Consider the following 15,530-nt stretch of genomic DNA (forward strand, 5'->3'; position numbering starts at 1 on the left):
TTAAATTGGGAAGAAGACATAGAAAATGTTGTGAGGAAGGTGAATCAAAGACTGTGTTTTATGGGCAGTACACTTAGAAGATGCAACATATCTACTAAAGAGGCTGCCTATACTACACTTGTCTGTCCTCTTTTGGAGTACTGCTGTGCACTGTGGCGTTCTTACCAGATATGGTTAATGGAGTACATTGAAAAAGTTCAAAGAGAGGCAGCACATGTTATATTATTGAGAAATTGGGGAAAGTGTGTCACAGACATGATACAGGATTTGGGGTGAACATTATTAGAACAAAGGCGTTTCTTGTCGTGGCGGGATCTTCTCATGAAATTTTTTAATCACCTGCTTTCTTCTCCAAATGTGAAAATATTTTGTTGGCATCGGCCTATATAGGGAGAAATGATCATCATAATAAAATAAGGGAAATCAGAGCTGGCACAGAAAGATACAGGTGTTTGTATCTTCTGATTGCTGTTTGTGACTGGAATAATAGAGAAATATTGTGAAGCTGGTTCAATGAACCCTCTGCCAGGCACTTAAATGTGATTTGTAGAGTATCCATGTAAATGTAGATTAAATATGTGTCACATAACTGAAGATGCACATGTTGAACATTTTTATGAAAATCTGGGTTAGTTTACCTTCAGTTTGATGTGTGATTTGTTGTAAATAGTCAAAATTAAACTGTTATAATATACCACTGAAACTGGGATATTCTTTAATGGATGCCCTTTATTATGTTTCTTTCTTGGAAACTGTGGATTGCAGAGTTGTGCAGCAAAATCCCACAGACTGAATAGTCACACAGCCACTGCTTTGCTTAGGTGTCCGTGCTTTCTGTGCTCAGCACTAGGATACATACCAAGTCCAGTTGTTTACTTTCCCACCAACTACAATGTACCCATGCAATGTATATTTTAGACTGTTAAGGCTGCTGTGACAGAACAGAGATAATATAATACTATGTACCACATTTGCAATTAGTCATTTAACTTACCCAAGACCATGTTATCTACAGCACCAGAGAGGAAAATACAGCTTTTAGTTCCTATAACCTCACAGTCAGGCCCAGAACCTGATACCTGGGAACAGCAGTTAGCCACACATCATAGAGCTCCAGAGGCCACTTGTACAAACCACTCAGAAAACATAGGTCTTCAGATTGAATCTTAACTCATAGTGAACATGAAGTTACAAAGTTTGCTGAAAATCATGCAAAATCAGTAGCACCAATGCAAAAATATTGCATATTACATTTGTCAACTCAATCAAGGGATGGTTTCAATCTTCGGTGTTTCAATTAGTTTTAGCGCTGTTTCCAGTTTATGCTGGATAAGCAGTGCTTACCTTGCTCCCGTTGACTACACGTCACTGAGCAGTATTGTACTGAAGTGAGCCAAGGAACATCAGAAGTGTAGAGAAGAAGAAACTGAAAGCATTTTTAAAATTTTGTGTATCAAACAATATTAAAAATCAAGCTAAATGCTGAGGTTCCCAATGGAATTGAATGCTCATTTTGAATGTAACTAAGAAGATATGCATTTATGTTACCTCAGCTGTTAAAGATTCTTTGCTGGCAGCGTCTGGAGAACAACCTTCAGTGGTGATGTCACTATTTTTGGAATTTTTATCTGTCATCTAGTATTTGCCTGGGTCATAATAAAATCTTTTTTCTAACAACCATTTAAATTTTCAGAGTTTTTTTCCATCAGGCCATCTTCCCTCTTGTAGTCATTCAACACTTTTTTAGCATGACTCACTGTTGTTCTCCAGTCTTCTAATATATCATAGAAGCAGTTATTTATTTGTTTAATAATTACATCTCCATAAGCAAAATGCTTTGACATATTATGGCTCTGGGTCTTATTCATCTCAAAATTTCAGATCATTTCTATGGGGGTTTGGTCTGAATGGTGTGACAGCAATTAGAGAGGAATAAATCCATTTGAATGCAAAATTTTAGCAATGGAATAACATGAGATGATTGATGCTACTTAGCAACCACTAACTGTTGAGATTTTTGTAAATCTGTGTTACAGTATGTATGGTTACTGCCTGGGTAAGACTGAGTTTCAGCAGACTGGAATTGGGTGGTTTATTTCCCAGCTCATTTTAATAAGGAGTGTTATTGGAAATGACCGTACTTTTAGAAAGTACTCCTGGAATAAGCTGGCTCTTTACATTCATTTTTAAAGTTTTTGCTGTCCATTTATAACTTATAGTTTGAAGCGTAGCTTATTGAATTATATACAGGCAGTAAATCTTGAATGAAACTCATGTGATCGCTGCATGTGCAACAGTTAAGCATTTATTCAAAGTGTAATGCGTATGAATCTATGTTATGTATAAATTAACCCATAGCCATTTCAGTTTTGATGAATGATACTTTCCTAAAAAATATAGTGATGTATGCCATTTTTGCAACTGCATCCAGTCATTCACATATGAGCACTTGCTTTTCCTGGCATCTTTTAAAACCTAAAGCTAATCCCTTTTATAGATGAGCTATTCCCAGTAATTTCTTGCTATCATTGAAATCCAGTTCTTTCCAGCTAAAAGATAAGATGTAACATATTTGACATTTCCCTGTACTGTTCATAATATAACAGCCTTTGCTGACTAATAACATGTTTATCCATATTATCAATTTATTGTGCCAACTTTCTTTCTTGTTCATTGAGGTAGATACTTCATTCTCCCTCTCCTTAACATCATACTATTAATTTCACAATGTGCATACCATCAATTTATTTTCACACTTTACTATTGTGTTCCATTGCCCTCTCTCAGCACAATCACTTCTTTCGCCTTTCCATTGTCAATACATATAATGGTCTTAAATGTAAATCATCATTCCCACCCTTAAAGAAATGTTTTTCAGTATTTTCATTGTGAAGTAACAACATTCATGTCTTTGAACTGGAATGTTACTGTACCAAGTCAAATTATCAAGCTAGTTCCCCTACAACTTGATTTGCAATTCCAATTCGCAAGTAATAGAAGATAGACATGTATCTTTGTTGCATGTATGTATATGTTTTAAAATCCTGTGTCTGTTGCTTATTGTGATCATAATTTGTGAAGTTAGACTCATACAATAGCCATTGACATTGCTATTGGCAGATTACATTCTATGGGACCTTAAAAACTGGGTTAAGTGCTTATAACATCTGTACAGTTTGTGATAATCCTTGCATGTGAATTCAACAGAATATTACTTGCATATGAATAGTTTATAGATTGATATCATATTTATATATTAAAAAATTTTGAATTTAAATCAGTCAAGTGAGTAAGTGACTTACAGACTGTGTAATAAACTTATGATATTAGGAAATTTTATTACAGTTCAGTTCTATTAATTATATTATGTCACAACATTTGACATGTTTTACTGAGCACAAGATGACAGTCCTCACTTCTTTTTATTTTGATTAAAATGGTAATAGTATACTACTGCTTATGTTGAATATTATTATATGAAAATAATGGTGTTCGTTTGCATAAATGATTTTTCAGTTGACCTTGTGACATTGGATGACTTATCTGCTGAGGCAATGCTTGAGTCAAGTCAGAGGATAGAGCAACTTGCAGAATTGTTTAGGCGGAGGCAAGAACCTTTATCTGATCCAGGGCCTCCAGTGGCTTTGCCAGCAAGTGTAAAGCAGGCAAACTGCTGTACACAAATTTTTATGCTGTTACTGTGAGTTATGAATTTGTTTGAACTTAATATTCTCTAGTATGTTACTTGTTTACATGATATGATACATAAATTAAATGTCCAATTAATGAGATTTGGAAAATGAAAACCTGTAGTAAGCAGTGACTAACATTTAATATGTGTATTGGTCCTTCTGGGGTGTTTTAAGTGTCTCTCCTTACTCAGCTAACCAAACATTGGACTGATTTTCCATATGGCTTAGTGGTATATTTTTACTGCATTTGGTATAAGTTTGTGTAAGTTAACTGGAAAGTAACTTTGAGCTAAATTTGCAGAAGCCATTGCATAAAGTAAAGAAGAAGGAATACTATATGGTAAGTAGGTTGTTCTATTTTAGTGAACATACTTCCAAGTATGAAAGGTCCTACATTTCTACAAATCATGCTGATTGTTAGATTCAGTATAGAGGAGACTGGAAGAGGGTAAGGGGTTCCAAGTCAAGATGATATAGTGGCAACTGAACAGTTCTTCTCTAGCATATTTGTGAAACTGTATCAGCCTTGACTGAAGTTATATATAAAATAGGTAGTGTCATTGTGACTTGTGTACATATCTGTTAAGATGAACACTGATGTTTGTGAAGATTGTGACACCCAGAAAAATAATCCAACCGGATTCAAACGAAGATGATGTGTAGAATAGTGCATCAGCAACTGTGAATTGTGATTTATTAGTCTCATAACATACACTTACAAATCGTGATTATGGTACAGGAGACATGTCAAAAATTACAAACTAGAATCTAATAATAATTTTTAAAACTATATTTAGTCTATGTAGCAGTATCTATATTTTCTTATTTTCCAGCATAGGTAAATATCTTTCTTGATAATGGACAATTTGTTTTTTTCACAATATAATGCTAATTTGCAGTTGTATTCTGGTCAAATTATCAGTTCATCTTCCATGAACTCTTCTAATGAGTAATAACATTTGTGTATAAGAATTTCCTGTAACTTCTTTTTTAGTATCCCTAGTTCCATGTTTAGAATGTTTTTGCCTTTAAGTTTGTTGTAGACTTTCATGCCCATATATTGTGGGGTCTGAGCATACAATTTCAATCTATGGGCAGGAAGCATAAAATTATCTGTATTCTTTGTACTGTATGTATAATCAAATTGGTTTTTTATGAACAATTCCAGTTTGTTGTGTAAAAATATCATTAGCTAATATATGTATAGGGAGGGGACAGTCAAAATTTTTAGTTTCTGTAATAATGGATGTCATGATTCTCTTCGCTGTGCAGTGCACATATTTCTGATAATTTTCTTCAGCAGCATCAGTACACGAGATATATTATTGGAGCTCCCCCACAAAATAATGCCATATCTTATCACTGATTCAAAGTAACTTAGATATGCTACTTTGCGAGTGGACGTGTTAGTAGCACTTGATAATATATGCATGGCATATGCAAAGCTACCCAGTTTGCTGCACAGGTACTCAGTATGTGTGTTCCAGATTAAATTCTTATTGAGGGGTAGACCCAGATAAATAATTAAGATTGAATAAATAATTAAGATTGCAGAGGAGTTGTGTATATGTAGGACCAGCAAAGCTCTCTTTTGAATAACAGGAAAAGTCAATATTACATAAATCTCAGTTTCTGAAAACACCTCAGATGAAATGTTTCCTCACAATCAATGATTGCAAAACCAGCAAGTGAATGAATTCAAATGGGCAGAATATCTGTCACTTGAAAATGTGTTTGTCATATTATGACATTTCGGCTCGTGGAGGACATACTGCTATGACAGCAATGTGTGTGTGAAACCAGTGGATTGAAGAGGATAGTATGCAGTGAGAGTAAGTACTGCATCATATATTGGATTACTGCCATCTGATCTTTATGATTATTATGGACCTTAGAACTTCATCTAAAGTGTTGGCTGGAGTGTCATAATTTTTGCATTGATAACTGATGATGACTTCATAAGATGGCATGCATGCCATGTATAGGGAGGGGACAGTCAAAATTTTTAGTTTCTGTAATAATGGATGTCATGATTCTCTTCGCTGTGCAGTGCACATATTTCTGATAATTTTCTTCAGCAGCATCAGTACACGAGATATATTATTGGAGCTCCCCCACAAAATAATGCCATATCTTATCACTGATTCAAAGTAACTTAGATATGCTACTTTGCGAGTGGACGTGTTAGTAGCACTTGATAATATATGCATGGCACATGCAAAGCTACCCAGTTTGCTGCACAGGTACTCAGTATGTGTGTTCCAGATTAAATTCTTATCGAGGGGTAGACCCAGATAAATAATTAAGATTGAATAAATAATTAAGATTGCAGAGGAGTTGTGTATATGTAGGACCAGCAAAGCTCTCTTTTGAATAACAGGAAAAGTCAATATTACATAAATCTCAGTTTCTAAAAACACCTCAGATGAAATGTTTCCTCACAATCAATGATTGCAAAACCAGCAAGTGAATGAATTCAAATGGGCAGAATATCTGTCACTTGAAAATGTGTTTGTCATATTATGACATTTCGGCTCGTGGAGGACATACTGCTATGACAGCAATGCGTGTGTGAAACCAGTGGATTGAAGAGGATAGTATGCAGTGAGAGTAAGTACTGCATCATATATTGGATTACTGCCATCTGATCTTTATGATTATTATGGACCTTAGAACTTCATCTAAAGTGTTGGCTGGAGTGTCATAATTTTTGCATTGATAACTGATGATGACTTCATAAGATGGCATGCATGCCTTTGCATTGTATTGTATTCCACTGCCCAAACGACACTAATGCCTCAGACTGCAATGGGTACATAACATTAGTACAGGCATGCTGAGGAGAAAAATGTAATGTTGTTAGAGATCTAATTTCAGCTTGACCCAAAGTGATTGTCACACTCTTATCAGATGCTACTACAGTGACAACAATGTGTCAGTGTGTCATGTTGAGTGGCATGGTGGTAATACCCAAGTATTATGTTTCAGAGAACCATTGGAAATGATATGTGATCTCATGTACTTGGAGAGTGTTGGTGCGGATGAGGGAAGGCAGTGGTGAGGTGGGGGGTGGAAAACTGGCAGTCAGAAGAGAGTTCTGCTGCTAAATAGCAGTCATGGTAGAGGTGTAGGCCCTCAACTTCAGGAGAAATTAGGTGAGCAGTATTAAGTCATTGGCATTTTCAAGCCAAGTGCTGGGCCAAGTCAGGTGATATAGGGTATAGTGCCTTTATGTAAGGTATTCCAAAAGGTGATTGGGTAGTTATAGTGGATGGGGCTGGGGAAAGCTTGGATACGGATAGGGTGTACAGTATAGGTGACCTGAGTAAGATAGCTTCCCTAATTGATACCACCAATGCGAGCTTGGTAGAGCTGTTCTGGCAGCATGATTAGCCTTATCTTGGCAGCCCTGTGCAGTGAGTCAGTGTGGGGCTGGAAATGACGCTGATGATTGCTGACTGGGCACACGTTCCTGTGTTGTCGGTGGGGCTATCAGGAGATGGTGTTACACTAAGCATGGTCTGCACGCACCTCATCAGGACTGAGAAAGGGAGGTTGGTTGAGTTGATTAGTGAGAGTATAGTGGGTGGGTGTGAAGCCACACATGCTCAAATAGCTGTTGTCATGGGTGGGAGAACTAGGCCATTTTTTAGCATCAACCATGACAACAGGCTCCCCTCTCTTAAAAGTATCTCTACCAGCTTAGAGATTTCTTTATCGTTTATGCAGAAAATAGAGTATACCACATTGGAGTGCACAAACTCCTTGAAAATTTGCTCAGATTTATCTATCATTCATCAGAATATGCAGTCCATCAAAATAAAGTGCACTAGCTTGACGCTGAACTACTTAGCACTTCAGAACAAGTCAGAGGATGGCAATGGCAAACTACCTTCATTAGGACCTTGGCAATAACACCTTCCTGCATCTGCCCCCCTGCACTCAATTCCTGAGTATGGGACCACTTTGACTTGAGTCAAAGATAGCAAAATTTTGTTAAGAAAATGTGCTTCTACATTAGATGACAGAAAGCCTGCTACTGCACAATGAAAGTTAAATGATTACAATCCTGAATCTGTAATTTGGTAATGGCAGAAGTACGTGTGGAGATAAAAAATTGTAGAGAGTGTGACGAAGGCCTCACTATAGTAAGTAAGTTGGAGTACTTACACAAAGGTGAAGAGACTTAACCAGGATAGACTAGCATGAAGAGTAGCAGTTCTTGGACTCGAGACATCAGCAGCTATACCAGAGAGAGAGAGAGAGAGAGAGAGAGAGAGAGTGAGAGAGTGAGTGAGAGAGAGAGAGAGAGAGAAAGAGAGAGAGGAGGTTTTGTGGACATATACATACATTATTCATGTACAGATGTGTACGTGTTTGTGTTTGTTCACACAAGTGTTTGGTGGTTAAGATGGAGGATGGGATTTTTGGGGAAGGGAGAGACTGTTTGCCTGTGCTTCCCCACAAGGTGTGCTTTTAGGTATGTGAAGATGAGGATGGAGGGTAGCTGTGACAGAAATAATTTCTTGCTATTTATGTAAAGCAAAAGTATGTCCTAACGCATATTGCGGGATGTCAATCTACCATAAGAAATACTATTTGCAGTGTCTGTATTATATGGTATACTGTGCAATGTACTTCAGGCATGCATGCAAGGAACAGACACTGGTGATCAACAGGTGTATGAAATGAAAAAAATATATTTGCAATTGCACATGCATGCATGCATGTCTGAAGGACATGGCATAGTATACCATATAACACAGACACGTCTACTAGTATTTCAAGCCTAAACAAAGCTGCAACAATCTCACCTTGTGTGGGAGTTAGCAGCTGTGTGAGTGCAGGACATAGACACACAGTGACATATGGAAGTTCGAGTCAGTCCTGGAAGCATGCTTGGATAGTTGAAGTGCTTGTGATAAGCAGAAAATCTGCATTTGAGTCCTGATCTGGTGCAAATTTTCATTTACAGTAATCAGTTGTGCAGCTGAAGTCTAATCATGTTTGCAATTGTGAATATGTTTCTGTCTTACTGTAAGAGAGTTTATATAATGCATTTCTGATACATGACCTTATGTAGGAAGCTTTGTATGCCCTTCAAATCTCAAAACTACCACTGTTCTGTAGAATATATAAGTTTCACTTAAATATCTGTTCCTTTGGATAGACCACATCAAACCCTCATGTATCCTGTTTTATAATCATCTTCCCTGTATCTCTCAGTTTTGTAAAAACACCCATTAATGTAACTATTCATTAGTGATGTAATTCAGTATGTAGAATTATTTCATTTACATATTTGTCAGCTCAGTTTGCAGATATATGGCAATGATGTAAACATAAAAGCATGGAATTTATTCTTTTTAGAGAGATACCAACTGTAGTTTTTCATACTTTCAGGCGTGCACTAATATATACCCAGCCTTTGAGTCTGATTCAGTGGTGCACACAGCTACTGGTAGCAGCTGTGATGTCAGTTATACTGGGAGCAATTTTCTTCGATCTTCCAAATACAGACCCCCAGCTAGTACTTGGTGACAGACAAGGATTTCACTATGCTGTTGCATGTGTTGCTATTTGGCCAGTACTTCTCCAGTTGTCACTCGGTAATGTGAGGCGGGAAAGATGGTCAGTGTACCGTGACATACGAGATCACTTGTACAGCAGGCTGATTTACATTGTGACAAAGGTTAGTTGTATTATCTTTTTGCTTACTATGAGAGTGCTTTAGCCAATAATGTATTTTCATGACCATTCTCCTAATTAATTATTTAATTTCTGGATATAAGTGTATAGGGAGCTGTGCAATGAGTAGGGACGTAAAAGTAATAGATCTGTATGGCATATAAATGATTGTTGTTGATACTAGTTGGGATTTTTCTAGAGCCAGACATGGGTAAGTTGAAGAATATTGTATTTTACATAGTGATTCACACATACTATGTATAGTATCTTGGAAAACTGAGTACTGAAACAAAATCTCAGCAGATGTGAATCATGTGGCAACAACAATAATAAAAACATGGTTTTCCTAAAAGCCACAAGCAAAAATGCACTTTTCCTAACACAACATCAAAGTTTCAGTAACAGGTTTCATCTAAATAACTAATGAGAAAACAGAGAAAGGGAAAAGGTAAACAGTAAGTCATGCAGCTCTGGCTCTCGAGAGATACTGTAATCAAACATTGACCTTTGGTGTTTAATGTTGCATTCCTGAGGGTATTTTTGTTACGTCATTACAACTGCAAGAAAATGCATGTTATTTTCACCAGATGTGTGTCACTTTATTGAAGTAAACCATCATCAGTAGTCTGTGTTAAAAGATATTTATAATTTTTTTTTGTTTAGATCGAAAAATGGTTCATTAACAAAGTGTTGTGTTTTTATTTATTGTGATTTCTCCTTGGTTTTTTGCCTAAATGAAAAAATGCCACCTCTAGCACATCTTTGGTTTCTTTCTTCATTATGCTCTCATAATTGTGGTCTAATTGTACACTGCTTTTCAGAACGATGCATTTTTTACATTTAACACAGGACAGTTTTATACTTCACTGTTCAAAGTTTATTTTTATACTCTTAAGCATGTATTGTGTTTTGTAGTGGTGACAACATTGCCACTAGTTTTTCTTTGATATATATATTTTTCTCTCTCTGTAGTTCATTACATGTGTGTTACTCTATTTAATTATGTTACTGTTGCTTGTGTCTGTATGTGTGTGGATGGATATGTGTGTGTGTGCGAGTGTATACCCGTCCTTTTTTCCGCCTAAGGTAAGTCTTTCCGCTCCCGGGATTGGGATGACTCCTTACCCTCTCCCTTAAAACCCAAATCCTTTCGTCTTTCCCTCTCCTTCCCTCTTTCCTGACGAGGCAACCGTTGGTTGCAAAAGCTAGAATTTTGTGTGTATGTTTGTGTTTGTTTGTGTGTCTATCGACGTGCCAGCGCTTTCGTGTGGTAAGTCAAATCATCTTTGTTTTTAGATATATATTTTTCCCACGTGGAATGTTTCCTTCTATTATATTCATATAATTATGTTGCTGTGTATTTAAATACTGTGTAAGACTAGTGAAAGAATAGTAATGGAGTTTTATTTTTTGTTTGCTTTTTTTGGTGGGTAGGTGGGGGAGGTAGAGGCAAATATGAGTGGACATAAGTGCATAGTAGCAGTAAATTTGGGTGGGGGGGCGGGTGGGGGGGGGGGGGGGGTAAGAGATGGTGAAGAATGGAAAAGGCCCTTTTGTTCACCTATTTCAGGAACACTAGCCAACATTTTCATAAATCATACAAAAATTAATATTTGAAGACATAATAACAAAGAAAAGCTATAACATCATCTATTGGTACAGATACATATACAACATAATATGCATGATATATGAACCTAAAAATAAAATAAAAGTACTACACAAAGGGGTAAATACTATACACTGGTACATAAAGTTCATGATAGAATGAGAAAACACACTCAAATTTCAGACATATACAGAAAATCCACAAGGAGAGATACTATCTTAAATGCAACCTCAAACCACCCACAGAATCGGAAAGAAGCTGCAATCAGATACATGACTGAAAATGATCCCCTTAAAGACTGCTGATTACCGAGAAGAGCTGGCTATTATAAAACAAATAGCGTTAAAAAATCGGACTCAAAGAAACACTAGTAGAAAAACTAAACAAAAAAATAAAGACACAAATAATGAAAGAGAACCTAACCTAATCATATCAACACATACAACCTGCAACCCGCCTCCTTGGCCGAGGCTGCTGACACATGCTTGCATGGTGGCACTTGACCAGTTCGAATCCTGGTGGTGGAAAAAACCATCTGCAAGCACATCTTTGGTTTCTTTCTTCATTATGCACTGATAATTGTGGTCTAACTTTATGCTGCTTTGCAGAACTATGCATTTTTTACATTTAACACAGAAAGGGGAGGAGTGGTGGTGGCATAAAGTTTCTGATCACAAGGCTTTTTTGTGCCAGTGTCTTGGTTTAAATACAAACCTCTCTCCAGTGCCACATGAAGTGACATGTTGGATGGGGGCATTGAGCCTGGCAGCCCCCTTGGTGCCATTCACAAGGAGTAGGCTAAGTGCCAGCACCGGGTTTCACCCTCTCGCTTCTGTCATCATCATCACCATCATACAACACAAACATTACACTACACCCCTCCCCCACCCCCCCCCCACACACACACCGCCAACACACACACACAATACATACATGTAGTATTACAAGTGATGTAATGAAGCATGTTGTAAATAAATAACAAATAAATATACAACCTGCACAACCACAAAAAAATGACATACCTACCATAACAAATTCACACATGAAACAGGTAATATATTCAAAATACAAGGCATAAACATTGGTTACAAAACAAACAACTCAATACAAAAACACATCCCAAAACTGAAACCAAAACCAGAGAGATACCAAAAGTCTGGAATCTTATCAGCTTAGTTGCAGAGACTGTGAAAAAATATACATTGGGATGACAGGCAGGACATTTGACACAAAATATAAAGAACATGTCAGAGCACTGAAATACGGTAAAACCATTGAACATTTGCAGACTATCTTAAACAGGAATACCACAGACCAAATGCTATTGAAAAAGGTATCAACATTGTAAGAATCAGTAAAGACAGACACCTCCTCCCTTTCCAAGAAAATTTCCTTATACACAAAACATTAGCACAAAATAAACAGTTACTCCATAATCAAATAAATATTGGAAACCAGATATTATAATTTTCCACCTTTCACCCTCTCTCACTCAACTCCTCCCCCCCCCCCCCCCCCCAGAGGTTTCATTATTGAACTACCTTCACACTAATTCTCTATTACTCTACTCTTGAACAGCAGGTGGAAAAAATGAACACGTATATTTTTTGTGTGAGCTCTGATTCCCCTTATTTTATTAGGATGGTGGTTTCCCCCAAGAATGTTGGCATCAACAAAATATTTTCACATTTGGAGGAGAGACTTGGTGATTGAAATTTCATGAGAAGATCCTGCTACAGTGAAAAACACCTTTGTTTTAATGATTTCTACGACACTCTCCCTCCTACTTCTCTATAATCCAAAACATGCTGCCCTTTTCTGAACTTTCTCAGTGTACTCTGTTAATCCTATCTGCTAAGGATCCCATGCCACCCAGCAGTACTCCAAAAGAGGACGAACAAGTGTAGTGTAGGCAGTCCCTTTAGTAGATATGTTGCATCTTCTAAGTGTTCTGCCAATAAAAAGCACACTTTGGTTTGCATTCCCCACAACATTTTCTGTGTTCTTTGCAATTTAAGGTGTTTATAATTGTAATTCCTAGTTATTTAGTTGAATTTATATCCTTTTGTGCCTTTGTCTTAGGTCCAGTGCCAGCCACTGCTAATTGCTTTAGTCACTATAAAGCACTTCATTGTTATGTGATTGATGATTGTTGTTGCAAGATTGCGTAAAAAATAGTGTACAGTAAACTGTGTAAATACCATGCTTTACATGCTAGACAACAACACAGATTGTCTGCTTGTGAGGTATGTGAATTACTTCATGATGTTAAGTTGCCCAAAAATGATATAATAGGTATTCAGCTAGATTTTTCCCCAGAACTTCCTGTTGTTGGACCTGCATACTGTGGATGAGTGTGAAAACTAAGCGGCTGCTAATGCCAGTGGATAAGGATTTTGACTTAGGGATGAGAAAGTTATTGATGTGACAATTGCTCTTGAAGGATAAGGCATAACATTAAAATATACAACTCACTATCATGATTAAAATTAATTTGAAAATCCAGATGAGTCGTACATGTATCATAATTAGCTCTGACATGTGCTTCTTTTAACAGAAGATTAACTAACTATAAAATGAGATTATTCAAAAAATCCTGAATCAGTAAGCTATTTGAACTTCAGACTGTTCTCTCCCAAAATTAGCAAGAGTCCTAGTGCACCTCTTGTGCCTGTATTCCATCTAAAACCAAACTGCTCTTCAGCTGGATCTCCTCCATTACCTCTTCCAGGCTTTTATTAATGATACTTAACATCACTTTGGTTGCATGTGAAATGAGGCTAACTCTACTGTGTTCACTGCATTTCGTGGTTGCTTGTTTCTTTGGTATTGGAATCATTAGTATTGTCAGAAAGTCATATACTTCATTACATAACCTCAGTATTTCTCTTACACCCTCTTGGTTCAAACATTTTAATATTTCTCCTGGTTTTGTATCTGTACCTACTCATTTCCCATTTTTCATTGCAGCTGTTGTGCTCTGTACTTTATCCATTATGATTGTTGATCCTTTCTCACCATCATTTACATTGTTTTGGATTCAAGTTACAGAGTTGTTGGTTTGTGATCTGTATAACATAGCTCTTTTCAATAGTCTCCCCATCTCTGTACGATGTCCTTGGTTTTGTATACTACATTTTTCTCTTTACTGAGAATTTCCATACTAATACTTCCAGGTCTGCAGCTATTGAGCATGCATGGTGGAGTCATCTGCAAGTTGTTGCTCAGTTAGGCACCAACAATGCCTGGCACATGGGTTCTGAGGCCATCCTAAGTTCATACAGGCAGCTGATGGAAGCAGCAAAGGCTGCTGGCCTCATGTGTGGGTTGCAATCAGAGCTAGAAATTTGCAACATTGTTCCCTCAGTTGATCGGCGTCCTTTGGTTTGGAGCCAAGTGGAGGGTCCCAACAAAAGGATCCGTTGACTCTGTGACCATCTCGGCTGCAGGTTTTTAGACCTGCATTATCAGTTGGGGATTTTTAGGACTCCCCTTGACAGGTCAGGGTGCACAACAGAAAGGAAGCAGTTAATCAGGTTTTACAGTACTTGTGGAGTGCATGTGAGGCTTTTTTTAAGGCTAGGTGGTTGCTTGAGGTACTATGATGAACACTCAACAGTCGATGTGCAGCAAGGGAAGTTAGAGGATGTTCAGAGTAGACACACTTCAACTGTCAAAATTTTGTCAGTAAATGGTCAATGTATTCATTATAGAGTATCCAAATTTACTTCCATCCAGGAAAGTTCTCACACTCAAATTATTTTCAGGACCAAGAGCTTGCTGAAACACAATGTGGATTGCTCTGAGATATTTGGCGAGTCGTGGAACGTGTATTGGAAAAACAGATTAGAGACCATAGGAGGGGGAGTTTTCATTGTAGTTGACAAAAATATTGTCTCTTTTGAGGTCAAAGATGAATGTGACAGTGAAATTATCTGGTTGTGTATAACAGGTCTAAGTAAAATGAAGCTAATTGTTGGATGTTTTTACCAGCCCCCCCAATTCTGCTGTGATAGTTCTAGAGCAATTCGAAGAAAGTCCACAGTCCATAGTGCATACAATACTAGCTGGAGGTGACTTTAACCTACCAAATATACACTGGGATGTCCATGGATTCATTATGGGGGCACAGGCAGGCAGTTGTGCAAAATAATTTTGAACATTACTGTACAATACTGAAATTCAGTATTTTTGATGGTGTGTGGGAACAATAAATACTGAGCAAAAATTACAACTATGACTGGTGATTCCATAGTTGGATAATTTGTAATATCAAAACACTTAATTTTTTCCACATCTCTTACACGAGTTTCACTGCTGTCAAGATGCAAGGCTCATAATCACTTGTAAATGGCCACATTTCAGTCTGTTGACTCAAAGATCAATGAAGACATAATGCTGGTCTCACCATAATCCACATTATTTCTTGCCTCTGTACCATCATTGGCTCCATTTCATCACAAGTACTTTTTCAAGGTCTGCAAACACTCGAGTTGGATGACACAGGTTCTCCTACATATTTGCAGTGTGTGTATCGTGCT

The 15,530-nt window shown here is 37.3% G+C and overlaps 1 protein-coding gene across 1 annotated transcript in view; it reads left to right on the plus strand.

Annotated features, from left to right (window-relative positions):
* Window positions 1-15,530, plus strand: part of LOC126184511 (ATP-binding cassette sub-family G member 8) — a 322,638-nt gene that overhangs the window by 263,921 nt on the left and 43,187 nt on the right. The window contains exons 13-14 of the mRNA XM_049926904.1: window positions 3,517-3,700; window positions 9,096-9,384. Coding sequence (XP_049782861.1) covers window positions 3,517-3,700; window positions 9,096-9,384 — 473 coding nt within the window. The remainder of the gene's footprint in view (window positions 1-3,516; window positions 3,701-9,095; window positions 9,385-15,530) is intronic.

Source organism: Schistocerca cancellata, chromosome 4, assembly GCF_023864275.1.
Source record: "Schistocerca cancellata isolate TAMUIC-IGC-003103 chromosome 4, iqSchCanc2.1, whole genome shotgun sequence".
NCBI classification, from domain to species: Eukaryota; Metazoa; Arthropoda; class Insecta; order Orthoptera; family Acrididae; genus Schistocerca; species Schistocerca cancellata.